Source organism: Hydra vulgaris, chromosome 13, assembly GCF_038396675.1.
Source record: "Hydra vulgaris chromosome 13, alternate assembly HydraT2T_AEP".
Classification (NCBI taxonomy): domain Eukaryota; kingdom Metazoa; phylum Cnidaria; class Hydrozoa; order Anthoathecata; family Hydridae; genus Hydra; species Hydra vulgaris.
Window position 1 is genome coordinate 27152025 of NC_088932.1, and position 12976 is coordinate 27165000.

General features: G+C 28.3%; 1 protein-coding gene across 3 annotated transcripts in view; it reads right to left on the bottom strand.

Moving 5' to 3' along the window:
* The window catches only part of LOC136090256 (aryl hydrocarbon receptor nuclear translocator 2-like), a 98666-nt gene that overhangs the window by 19987 nt on the left and 65703 nt on the right, over positions 1–12976 (bottom strand). For 2 of the 3 annotated variants that reach the window (XM_065816503.1, XM_065816502.1), the window contains exons 5-10: positions 12616–12773; positions 4580–4653; positions 4419–4511; positions 1488–1602; positions 1327–1356; positions 48–220 (exon numbers count right to left, since the gene is read on the bottom strand). In XM_065816503.1, the coding sequence (XP_065672575.1) occupies positions 48–220; positions 1327–1356; positions 1488–1602; positions 4419–4511; positions 4580–4653; positions 12616–12773 (643 nt within the window). The remainder of the gene's footprint in view (positions 1–47; positions 221–1326; positions 1357–1487; positions 1603–4418; positions 4512–4579; positions 4654–12615; positions 12774–12976) is intronic. The other variant, XM_065816504.1, reaches the window with a different exon arrangement.

Here is a 12976-nt window from a genome sequence, read left to right on the forward strand (position 1 = left end):
TAAAAAATAACTTGAATAATTAAATATCAATGCCCAATAAAACTTACCCTTATATAGCCTGTGCAATGAACAACTGAGTATATTTTATCTTGGTAGATGACACGTTTATCATTACAATTATTTGCTTCATGAATGTCATTTTCAGACTTCTCATTTTGAACATCACCACACCGCATTCGAATCAAAAAGCTTCGCCGCGAGCCACTCTTCAAACAATTTTCTTTAAAATAAAATCAGCTATTAAAAAACTTGTTCAACATTTCGTTGTTTTATAACATTTATAAGAAGCATTAAATAATATTATGTAGGCATTTATTGCTAAGCAACACTGTGTTTTAGCTATCTAATTGATGGCTTAATGTTTTTTTGCTCCAAACATTAACTAGGTAGGGGCAGAAAAATATTTTTTTTTTGTTAGATGTTAAATAAACTTTTATGTTATGGTTTTAGACAACCAGCTACCATTCTTTTCAGATTACCAACATTTATTTTTATCAACACTTTGTTAACTCAACCATATGATAAATTTAATTTCATCAACTTTCATTAGTTTTCATTGATTTTAAAATAAAATAACAACAGCAGATGATTTTTAAATATTCTATGGAAACCATTTCAAGCTCAAAAAATCTTGTTTTAAGACTACTGTGTGTGTATATATATATATATATATATATATATATATATATATATATATATATATATATATATATATATATATATATATATATATATATATATATATATATATATATATATATATATATATATATATATATATATTTATATATATATATATATACATATATATATACATATATATTTATATATATATATATATATACACACATATATATATACACACACATATATATATATATACACACACATATATATATATACACATACACATATATATAAACATATATATATATATACACACACACACATAGATATACACACACACACACACACACACACACTCACACACACACACACACACACACACACCCCCACACACACACACACACATATATATATATATATATATATATATATATATATATATATATATATATATATAGATACACTTTAAAATACCCCCTGTTGTGTTATTAATATTGTTTCATAAAGTTCACATAAATGCAATGAAAAAAAATAAATTTATAAAAAAATATATAAATGATATAACATAACATAAGTACAATAAAAAAATAAATACATAAAAAAATATGTAAAAAAGATATATTAATAGACATAAACTACATAAAATAAAATATATAAAAAATAAAAAAATGAACACAATAAAATAAAACTTAAATTAACCATTATTTCCAACAGCTTTAATGCTTGCAGCTGAAAATAAATAAATTTTATTAACTCAACATAAAAACATTTTTTTTTAATTATTTATTTTCCTTTATTTATAATAATTGTTATTTTATTTATAATAATTATTATTTTATTTAGTAACAACATTTTCATACTTTTCAAATCAATTATTCTTGTGTCTTTTGAAATAGAAACATCAAGCTGATCCCTGAGTTTATCTTTATCTTCGGGATGAACAAGATCAAAAAGATTTCGGTTAATCCAATGAGTCTAAATAGATTTTTTTTTTAAATAAGATTTAACTATAGCATAGTCAAAATGTAAACTTAATCACGATGTAAACTTAATTAAAAGAAAAAATGTAAATCATGTTAAACATTACTACGCCAGCTACTCCATTTGTTTTTGCTAATGACTTAAGTTGAAATGTTATCCATATCAGAATATTCCAAATCAGAAAAAATATCTTTAAGAGTCATTTGTATTAAAAAGTTGTTTTTTGTTTTTCCTCACTTGCTCTCTACTCTGTTAACATGTTTATTTTGTTGCCTTACCTAAACAAATTATGTGACTTCGAAGATCCATAAATTCAAGTAGTTTTTTAAGGTTGTCCTAAAATTTTCTGAATATTTTATTATGCTACAATGCTGCCATTGTCCTTTTAACTTTTTTATAATTGGATTTTTCATTTTATTGCATATATCCAGACTGATATTACTGAGAATACAAAAGGATATTAAGTTTTATCCGTTAAAAAAAAGTTTTATCCCAGCATTAAAAAAAAAGTAAAAATTTACAACTTGCTAAATATGCAACTATTCTTAAGTTAATTTAAATAATGTAAGGTTAATGTAAGGGTAACGTAAGGTTAATGTAAGGTTAATGTAAGGATAATCTAAGGTTAATGTAAGGTTAATGTAAAATTAATGTAAGGTTAATATAAGGTTAATGTGAGATTAATGTCAATTTAATGTAAGGTTAATGTAAGATTAATGTAAGGTTAATGTAAGGTTAATGTGAATTTAATATAAGGTAATGTAAGGTTAATATAAGGTTAATGTAAGGTTAATGTAAGGATAATCTAAGGTTAATGTAAGGTTAATGTAAGATTAATGTAAGGCTAATGTAAGGTTAATGTAAGGTTAATGTAAGGTTAATGTGAATTTAATATAAGGTTAATGTAAGGTTAATGTGAGATTAATGTGAATTTAATGTAAGGTTAATGTAAGGTTAATATAAGGTTATTGTAAGATTAATGTAAGTTTAATGTAAGGTTAATATAAGGTTAATGTGAGATTAATGTGAATTTAATATAAGGTTAATGTAAGGTTAATGTAAGGGTAACGTAAGGTTAATGTAAGGTTAATGTAAGGTTAATGTAAGGTTAATGTAAGGCTAATGTAAGGGTAACGTAAGGTTAACATAAGGTTAATATAAGGTTAATGTGAGATTAATGTGAATTTAATGTAAGGTTAATGTAAGATTAATGTAAGGCTGATGTAAGGTTAATGTAAGGTTGATAATGAATAGAATAAGTTAAGGGTTAAAATCTTTTATTTTTCATTAAAAAAGTATTACTAGAAGCCCTATCTTAAGAAACTGATTGATTGTGTTAGTACTAGATAATAGTAGTATGTTATATGTGTTTATAATTATTATATATTTTTATATTATGTTGTTTCTGGCAATCGTTAATGTGAAACCTGAGTGTAGTTATATAGTTGTGACTCACAGTAGAGAAGTTAGTGAAGTGTTGAGTTACTTAAAACCGGTAGGTGGTTTCAAATTTTTATATGTTAAGCATTATTATTTTTTAATATTATTATATCATTTCCATTAATTTTCATTAATTCCATTAATTTTCATTAATTCCATTAACTTTTTTATTTTAGATTTATCATGACATTTTTATGCAATATAGAAAAACAATATTGAAATTGTGTTTACAAAAACAAGTTTTCTTTCATTTGTAAATTTTAGTTAATTTGTTATAAAATTTTTTTTCTTTATTTTATGCATAATAATTTTGTTGAATTTACCAAGAGGATCTTCATAAACATTTATGTGGTAGCGGTGTAATGGTAGAGCGAAGAAGTTTCAATTTGAGCCCCACCATACCCCTGGTAGTACTGCGCTCAACTTGCTTGTCTCCGCAGCGACCTTGTTTGTCAAGATTTGTATTTTACCACCATTATAGTAGCCTCCTTGACTGTAGTGGCTTTTTGGCCTTAGGGAGGTGAACTAACATTAAGAAAAGGATGGAAGAGTTGTAATTAAAAAAAAGAAATTTGGAATTTTTAAAAACCGGAAAAATTATAACTTTATACCATAGTCAATAATTGACATAATTATGTTTTACATAATTATTTCATCATATTAATGTATTTATCTAACTAATTGGTTAAGTGTCATATGCAACACTTTTCAGGAAAGAAAAAATACTCTTTAGTATAAAAAAAAATTAAATCTACATGAAAATCAATAAACAGGTGCCTGGTCAGAAAAACTGTTGTCTACCCGTCCTTAATTATTAGTATTACACATTATTACAATTAAATTAATAAAGTATATAACAATAATCACTAACTCAAAGCCAACTATTTTCTACCATTTAACTAAAAACTATTGAAATAAAGAGACCATATAAAAAATAAGTATAGAAATGGTTAGCGCAGAACAGTTTTAACATATTATGTGATAAAACAGAACATTACAATATTATGTGAGTAATATTATGCAACAACTCAGTTAATATTACATTGTGCTTAAACAACTATGCTACAAAGTGCAAACAATTGCGTTACTACTTTAAAATTTTTTTTAAACTTTACTCTGGGCAAATGTAATGAAATACTTCAAAATAATTTTAAATAAAAATAATACTAAACTTTAGATCCTGTTGACTCACATGTTTATCATTTCGAGCTGTTTGCAAATAATTTTTTTAAATTTAAAAATATCTAGATAAAAAGTCAAAATTGGACAGATAACTCAGATATCTGCAAACCTTTCATTCATTAAACAAGTATTTAGTAATTTAACTTTTGTAAACATTGATACTTTTTAAAATGCTTTTAAAAAACCACCTGAAGCTGATTAAGAACCGGTGTTATTGCATCTGATATGTAAATTAGCCTGCCGGTTTTACATAAAACCACAAATAAAAAGCCATCTGTTGCCTAAAAAAATTAAAATCTTTTATTACTTTAAAAAAAAAAAACTTAATTTCATAATTTCATATAATTACCTCAAGCACTAAATGTTTAAGCTCCTCATCAGAGAGAAATGTTGGTTTTAAATCTTCATCTTTATTTGACGAACCTAACGACAACAACAAAAATAGTGTAAAAAAGATGATTTTAGTCAAAATATACATTAACATGACAATTAAAATAAAATATTGGTCAAATAACATATGGGTTTGATTGATGTCAATACTATTTATTATAAGACACGGTTAAATATGCGATTTCTATTTAAGGAAGAAAAAGATATTATTACTATAATTCATAGTTAAATCTGCTTAGTCATTAGAATCCATTAGGGCTGTCCAGAAATTATTACACAACCCAGAACATAGCCTAGTGAAGTTTTTCCCATTATACTATCAATGCTTTATTGAAAAACATTTTTTACAGATTTATTTAAAGTCTTCTAGGGGTTGCTCAAAGCTCTTGAACATTTTAAGTAAATTTTAACAGAAAATGTACAAAAACGCTATGTTATTTTTAGTATAACTGTCAAAAAATGTTGAAATTGATCAATTTAAGTTATTGATTAATTAAGTTATGGATGCCAATTAATAAGTTGATGATTATTTAAGTTATTGTGAGTATTTTTTTTTAAATTTTACACAATTTTGACCCAAATCAAACAAATTGTATGTCATTTTCTAAAACACATAGGAAATGTTTTTGTTATAATAGTTATTTATTTTACCTGCATGCTATGATTGTGTACATACAATTTTGCATTTTTGTTTAGAAAAAATAGAAAATGTTGACTAGGAGTGGAAAAGAATTAAAAGTGACAAACCCAATCATTCCGTTCTAGCCATTACCTTCGAGTGTTCCCGCAACTCCGTCATCTTCAAAACCTACCACTAGAACTAGTACAAATTTTTGGTTGATTGGTCAGCCATGTTCATCGATTACAGGAGCAAAGTTACCTACACGCAGACAGGTGATGAAGTATGTTTTATATCTGAGACATGATCCTGATAGCTTTGGTAACAGTGTTAAGAATGAATAAATTTCTTACATCGTTGCAGACAGTGTTGCAGATTTTTGGCACATGGCTCGCATCAAAACCAAAGTAAGAAAAAACTGTATGTTTGATGTTCTTGGATTATGGAATGAATGGACCAGTTTAAAAAAAATAGAAGTCGTGCCACCGACCCTGGTAACAAACGAGAAAACTTCATCTCAGAGCTTGATATGCTTTTCGACATTGGTGCTCCAGATGCAATTGATGACATAAGAAAATCTAGACTTCTATCTCAGAAACACAAAGATGATGACATTGCGTTTTATCTTGATCAGAAACATGAAAGAAAGTCTAGTATGAATGGTCAGGATAAAATTTTTGAAGCAAAGGCTTTCCAGTTTCTGACCAGAATTGAACAGCAGCAACAACGACAAGAAAAAGAAACAGAAAGACTAGAGAAAAGAGCAGCTGCAGAGCTAGAAGGAAATGAATTTTTTGAAGAGTCCGAGGATGATGTACAAGTTGGTTGTACGGAAATTGATCCGGATTTTGAGCCAGATCACATTATTGAAAAAATAGAGTTTCAAGAATTTGTTACACTTCAAGTTCCCAGAAAAATTATGGAATGTGACGAGTTAACGACAGCAGCCGATCGGTTAAAGTTGTCCGACAATCAAACTACAATGATAGTTTCAGCTATAATAAAAACAGCGGGTGGCAATCTAGACGACATCGATGTATCCTGTTCAACTACGCGTCGAAAGCGAATGTCAAACAGATAGCACATTGCAGAAAACATAATGGAGAAAATAAAGGAAAAACCACCTCAATTTGGTGCCATGCACTGGGATGGAAAGTTACTGCAGGACTCTCTTGGTGATAAGTTTGAACGCCTAGCAATTCTTCTGACAGGTTCACCAGAATTTTCATCGGGAAAATTGCTGGGTGTGCCACAACTAGGAGATTCTTAAGGACAAACTCAAGCTGATGCCTCATATGATCTCTTAGAAGAATGGGGATTAAAAGAATCAGTTGTTGCTTTGGTATTTGATACTACAGCAAGCAACAGTGGGGTCCATAAGGGTGCAGCTAAACTTATCGAAGAATTTGTTGATAAAAAGCTATTTTATCTTGCTTGTCGTCACCATATCCTTGAACTTGTAGCTAGCGCTGTTTGGAAATCACTGTTTGGTGAAATCAGAGGACCAGAAAACAAAATGTTTGCTACCTTCAAAGAGGCATGGTCAGGTCTCGATAAGCAATCACCTATCTAGTTGCTGAAAATTGAAAATCCAAGGTTGTTGGAAGTTAGAGAACGAGTCATTGAAAATTTTAAAATGCTGCTCAATAGCAAGGAATCATCTGTGTTTCCTCAAGATGACTACCGAGAGTGCGCAGAAAATAATCTTATTGTTCTGGGTGAAACACCACCTCGTGGTACCCATTTCCTCAAACCTGGAGCCATACATCAGCCTCGTTGGATGGCTTGCAACATATATGCTGGGAAGATGTTCATGTTTTCAAAAGCAATGAAATACGACAAGGAAACTGTGATTAAACTGGAACGTATAAACAGATTCTTGGCTCTTTTTTACACCTCAGCATGGATGCAAGCCAGTATTGGAGCCGATGCTCCCGTAAACGATCTAGAACTCATTCATGACATGATGGATTTCCGCAATGTAGACAGAGAAATTGCAGATGTTGTGGTAGCCAAACTAAACAACCATCGATGGTACCTCACTGAAGAAGTTGTTCCTTTTGCTTTATTTAGTCATCATCCTAAAATGAGTGACCATGTTAAGCAAGAAATAGCAAACAAATTGTGGACAATAGCAGTGCCTGAAAACTTCCGAATGGGTAAACCAATCTTCAGACAAATCAAACGCAACACAACATTGAAGAGTCTGTTAGGACCGGAGTCACATCTGTTGTTCCAGAATCTCAACATCAGAAGAGATTGGCTTGCTAAACCAGTGAATCAATGGGCAGCAGATGAAGACTTCCAAGTTGCTGAAAAGTTTGTTCGAACAGTAAAAGTTGTCAACGATGCTGCCGAACGAGGCGTCAAACTAATCTCAGATTTTGCAACAATAATAACAACAGATGAACAACAGAGAGCATGGCTATTGCAAGGTGTGGAACAACATCGGAAGCTGTTTCCAAGTTTTGACAAAAAAACACTAAACAGTTGAAAATAATAACTTGAACTTACTAACTTGAAGTGACAATTTCGACATTTTTCCTCATTTTGGACCTTAAAAACTATGAAAATATTGAATTATTTTCCAGAAATATATGTAGAACGTAAACAAACATGCACAAGTTGTGCATCATATTACTACTATATAAAAAATAACAATTTCCATAATTACTTTAATAAATTTAATTGAGTAAGACCAAGTAAGAACAAAAGTAAGATAGCGTTTTAATACATTTTCTGTTATATTTTAGTTAAAATGTTCAAGAGCTTTGAGCAACCCCTAGAAGACTTAAAATAAATCTGTAAAAAATGTTTTTCAATAAAGAATTGATAGTATAATGGGAAAAACTTCACTAGGCTATGTTCTGGGTTGTGTAATAATTTCTGGACAGCCCAAGAATCCATGTAGTTAAACGAATAACACAATTTACCATCGGTAGAGTATCTGTGTGCAAAAAAAGTTTGGACATTTTGCTACATGTGTGATATGGGTATGTTTGAAAATTTGGGCAAGATAGGGGTCTGTTAACAAATGCATGACGCCGAAATTAATTTCAAAACATACATCTATTGTGCCTGTAAAATGATTCATCGATTTACTTTATTCAAACTTAAAGATCCTAACATTCAAGGACAACTCTCTTATTAAAATCAAAACAAACATATATTACTCATCTTATAAGCCCTCGTTTACAACAATAAAGAAATATAGCATCCTTCAAAAGCGACAAAAAAATAAATATAATAACTCAACCAGACAAAGATAATGGCATTATCATATTAGACCAAAATCTGTATCTTGAAAAAATTTATAAAATTGTTAATGATACCACTAAATTCAAAAAGATTCCTAAAGATCCTACTGTACTCAGAAAAGGCCAACTACAAAGATTCCTTCACAATATTAAGAATAAAATTCTAGTTAATGCCAACCAATATAAAAATATTTATCATACTGGTTCAAAAATTGCTAGAATGTATGGAAAATCTAACATGCATAAATTAACCGCTAATAATAACATCCATTCTTTCAGACCCATAGTTTCTTCATTAGGAACATACAGCTACAAATCATCTAAATTTTTAAGTAATTTACTTGCTCCATAAATTCCAATGAATCATTGCACCAGCATCACTTTTGTTAATGAACTTAAAGCAGTAAGAGTAGCTAACTCTTACCTAGTCTCCTTTTATGTGGAAAGTTTGTTAACAAATATCCATTGGATGAAACCATCTCAATTGTTGTGGATTTAATCTTAAAAAGTAGACCAAATCTTAATACTTCCAAACTTGAATTAAAATTTGAACTTTCAACCATGCAAATGCATTTTCTATTTAACAATGAAATATTTGATCAGATTGGCGGAGTTGCAATGGGATCTCTGTTAGCTCCTGCTTTAGCTAACTTATTTATGAATCATCACAAAAACATTTGGTTACAAAATAATAATTGCAAAAAAGTAGTTTTATACAAAAGGTATGTAGATGATATCTTTTGTATCTTTGAAAATAACAATGATGCACTCACTTTTCTAGAATATATAAATAAACAACATCATAACCTCAAATTTACAAAAGAGGAAGAAGTTAATCACAAAATAAAAATTAAAAGTTTCCATCTAGATGTTGTAAAAATTAAACAAACTCTCCAAAAAAATTCTTTCCCCTTGAACTTAATTGGCAAAACCTTAAAAAATTTACTAAACAACCTTATCTCTTCTATAGAAAACATGCCATCTTTAAAACCATCTGATATACATTACTTTAAACTCCCTTACATTGGACAAATTTCAAACACACTTCAACACCAATTAAATAAATAATAAGATAAATTAAATAAATAATAAGATAAATTAAATAATAAGATAAATTAAATAATTAAATAAAGATAGTATAAAAGTAAGACTAGTTTTTACACCTTTTAAAATAAGTGGTATGCTTTCATCAAAAGATCTCTTACGCTCAAATTTAAAATCCTTTGTTGTCTATAAACTTGTATGTTCCAGCTGTAATGCTGGATACATTGGTGAAACCACCAGACACTACACAACAAGGATTTCAGAACATTTAAATTCAAATAAGGCTTCCCATACTTACAAATATCTCAATTCATCACAAAAATGCAAAAATTCAACAAATCTTGATTGCTTATCCATTATTGACAGAGCTTCCTCCAAGTATGAGCATTAAATTAAAGAAGATATCCATATTGAAATGGAAAAACCTCTTCTTAATACACAATTTAAATCATACACTCTTACTATAACAATATAATTTCTCAATTATCTTGTTTTATATTGTATAACAATATAATTTCTCAATTATTTACTATTTTGTTTATTATTAATTACTTCACACCTTTTGTATAATCTTTTGTACAATTTCATGGTAATTATTTATTTTATAAAATTTTACTATGGTAACTATTGTAAAAACTATCAAATTTTTAATGTAGCCAAATAAATTGTTTATATACAGAAATTGTAACTAACTTTTTATACCTGATGATGTCAATTGGTATTGATGAAACATGTTAAAAAGTTTTTAAAAAATTGTTATTTATTTGAAAATTATATATATATATATATATATATATATATATATATATATATATATATATATATATATATATATATATATATATATATATATATATATATATATATACAGGGTGGATCTCGAAATCAGGACTTTTTTGACACAAAATAAAAATTACAATAAAAGTATTAGTTTCAAAGCTATATTTCTGAAATTTTAAACAGTAATGTACACATATAAGAGCTTTCATTTCACTCAATCCACCTGCCTTTAGCTTCAATGACTTGCTCGATACTCTTTCTGAACCTGGAGCAGGCGTGCTCCACCTCATCGGCCAACATGTTGGCAGCTGCAATAGTAATTGCTCGCTTTAGAGATTCAACAGTGTTGTGACTTGATTTATTGGTCTCACGTTCCAAAGTTCCACAAACATAATAGTCCAATAGATTGAGTTTGGAGGCCAAAAGTGCTTCGACCAGAACATAGGGAGATACTCTTCAAGCCAACCCTGTACGAAATTGGAGGAATGAGCAGGAGCTGAGTCTTGCTAAAACACATATGGCTTACCATTGGAACACTTGTCCAAACAAGGTTTCACCACCTTAATCAGCAGCTTCATGTTTTATTGATGCTAAAAGAACGGAACACTTAGCCACTCTCTTCTCCTTCATTGAAGCAGACATCATCTGCCTGACTTTTAGGACATAGGACTTTGTACCTAAGGTCATCGCAGATCACTCTTCTCATGGTGTAATGAGACACATTCATATCTTTGCTCAGTTTCCTGACGGAGGTGCTGGGGTTTTTGTTGATCGACTTCTGTACTCTGCTGATGAAGGCCTTATTCCTGATTGGTTTGTGAGCAGTCTTTTCTTTTCATTCTACAGACTCTGCACCATCATTAAACCTCTTTGCAATATCATAAACTGTGCTTTTTGGGAAGCCAAACCATTTTATAATCTCTAGGACAGAGTGCCCGGCATGGAGGGACTCAACCACTGCAACTCTACGGTCATATTCCTTTGACATGATGTGCTAAATTTGCAATTTTAATTTTTTTTCCCGAGAGTAAAATGTTTGTTTTGATTAATGTTTGAATTTCGCAACATAGAATTTAAAAACAAAATAATGCTGGCAAATTTAAAATTGTCCGGATTTCAAGCATCCACCCTGTGTGTATATATATATATATATATATATATATATATATATATATATATATATATATATATATATATATATATATATATATATATATATATATATATATATATTTATATACATATATATATATATATATATATATATATATATATATATATATATATATATATATATATATATAGATAGATACACATACATACATATATACTTACATACACACATACATACATACACACATACATACATACACACATACATACATACATACATACATACATACAAACATCCATCCATACATACATACATACATACATACATACATACATACATACATACATACATACATACATACATACATACATACATACATTTATACATACATACATACATACATACATCCATACATACATACATACATACATGCATACATACATACATACATACATACATACATACATACATACATACATACATACATACATACATACATACATACATACATACATACATACATACTGTACATAAACTGTAATATAAAGCAAACAATATTTCTTGATAAACTGGAAGAAAAAAAGTTCAGAAGATTGTAATTCTATAAACTTATTGATTTCCATGTTGCAGAACTTTTAATAATTATTTTTATATTTGTTCTCTTTCACTTAATAATTTTGTTAATTTAGAACAATAGTTGTTAACAAATGATTAGATTTACAATGTCAATGATTGGATAGCAAAATAATATCAATGATTGGATAGCAAAACAATATCAATGATTGAATAGCAAAAAAATATAAATAATTGGATAGCAAAACAATACTAATGATAGGATAGCAAAATAATACTAATGATTGGATAGCAAAACAATATCAATGATTTGATAGCAAAACAATATCAATGATCGGATGCTCTCTGCACTTTTTGTTTATTATCAACTTTTTGTTTTTTATCAACTTTATTATCAACTTTATTATCAATTTATTATCAACTTTTTGTTTATTATCACTTTTTGTTTATTATCAAAAACAAAAAGATAGCATTATTTTATAATATAAACAATAAACTAACATTATATTAACTGTTTTAAGTGATAAAAATAATTGAACCTGTTATTATTGAAAATAAAATCTTAAATATTTAATAAACAAGCCATTATACTGATAAAATAAACATACCATGTAAAGATTTCATATAATTAACAGCCATTTTCAATACTGTCAGTTTGTCTGGTTTACGAACAAGTCCATTGCATGAAGGTACCATATCAGATAACTCGTTTATGTAAGCATTCATTTTATTTCTCCGACGTCTTTCTATCTCACTATGATTTTCTCTACAAGTAAAGTACTACAATTTTTATTAAAAATTTAAACATCAAAATATTTTATAACTAATAATGGTTTTAGAAGTAGGAGTAATGATTATTTTTCAAATAGATTTTGATAAAGATTTAAAGATTATTAATCTCTAGAATCTTTAATGTCTAAAGAATAAAGTTATATAAAGTTTTATAAATTAATAAAGTTTGGATGAAAT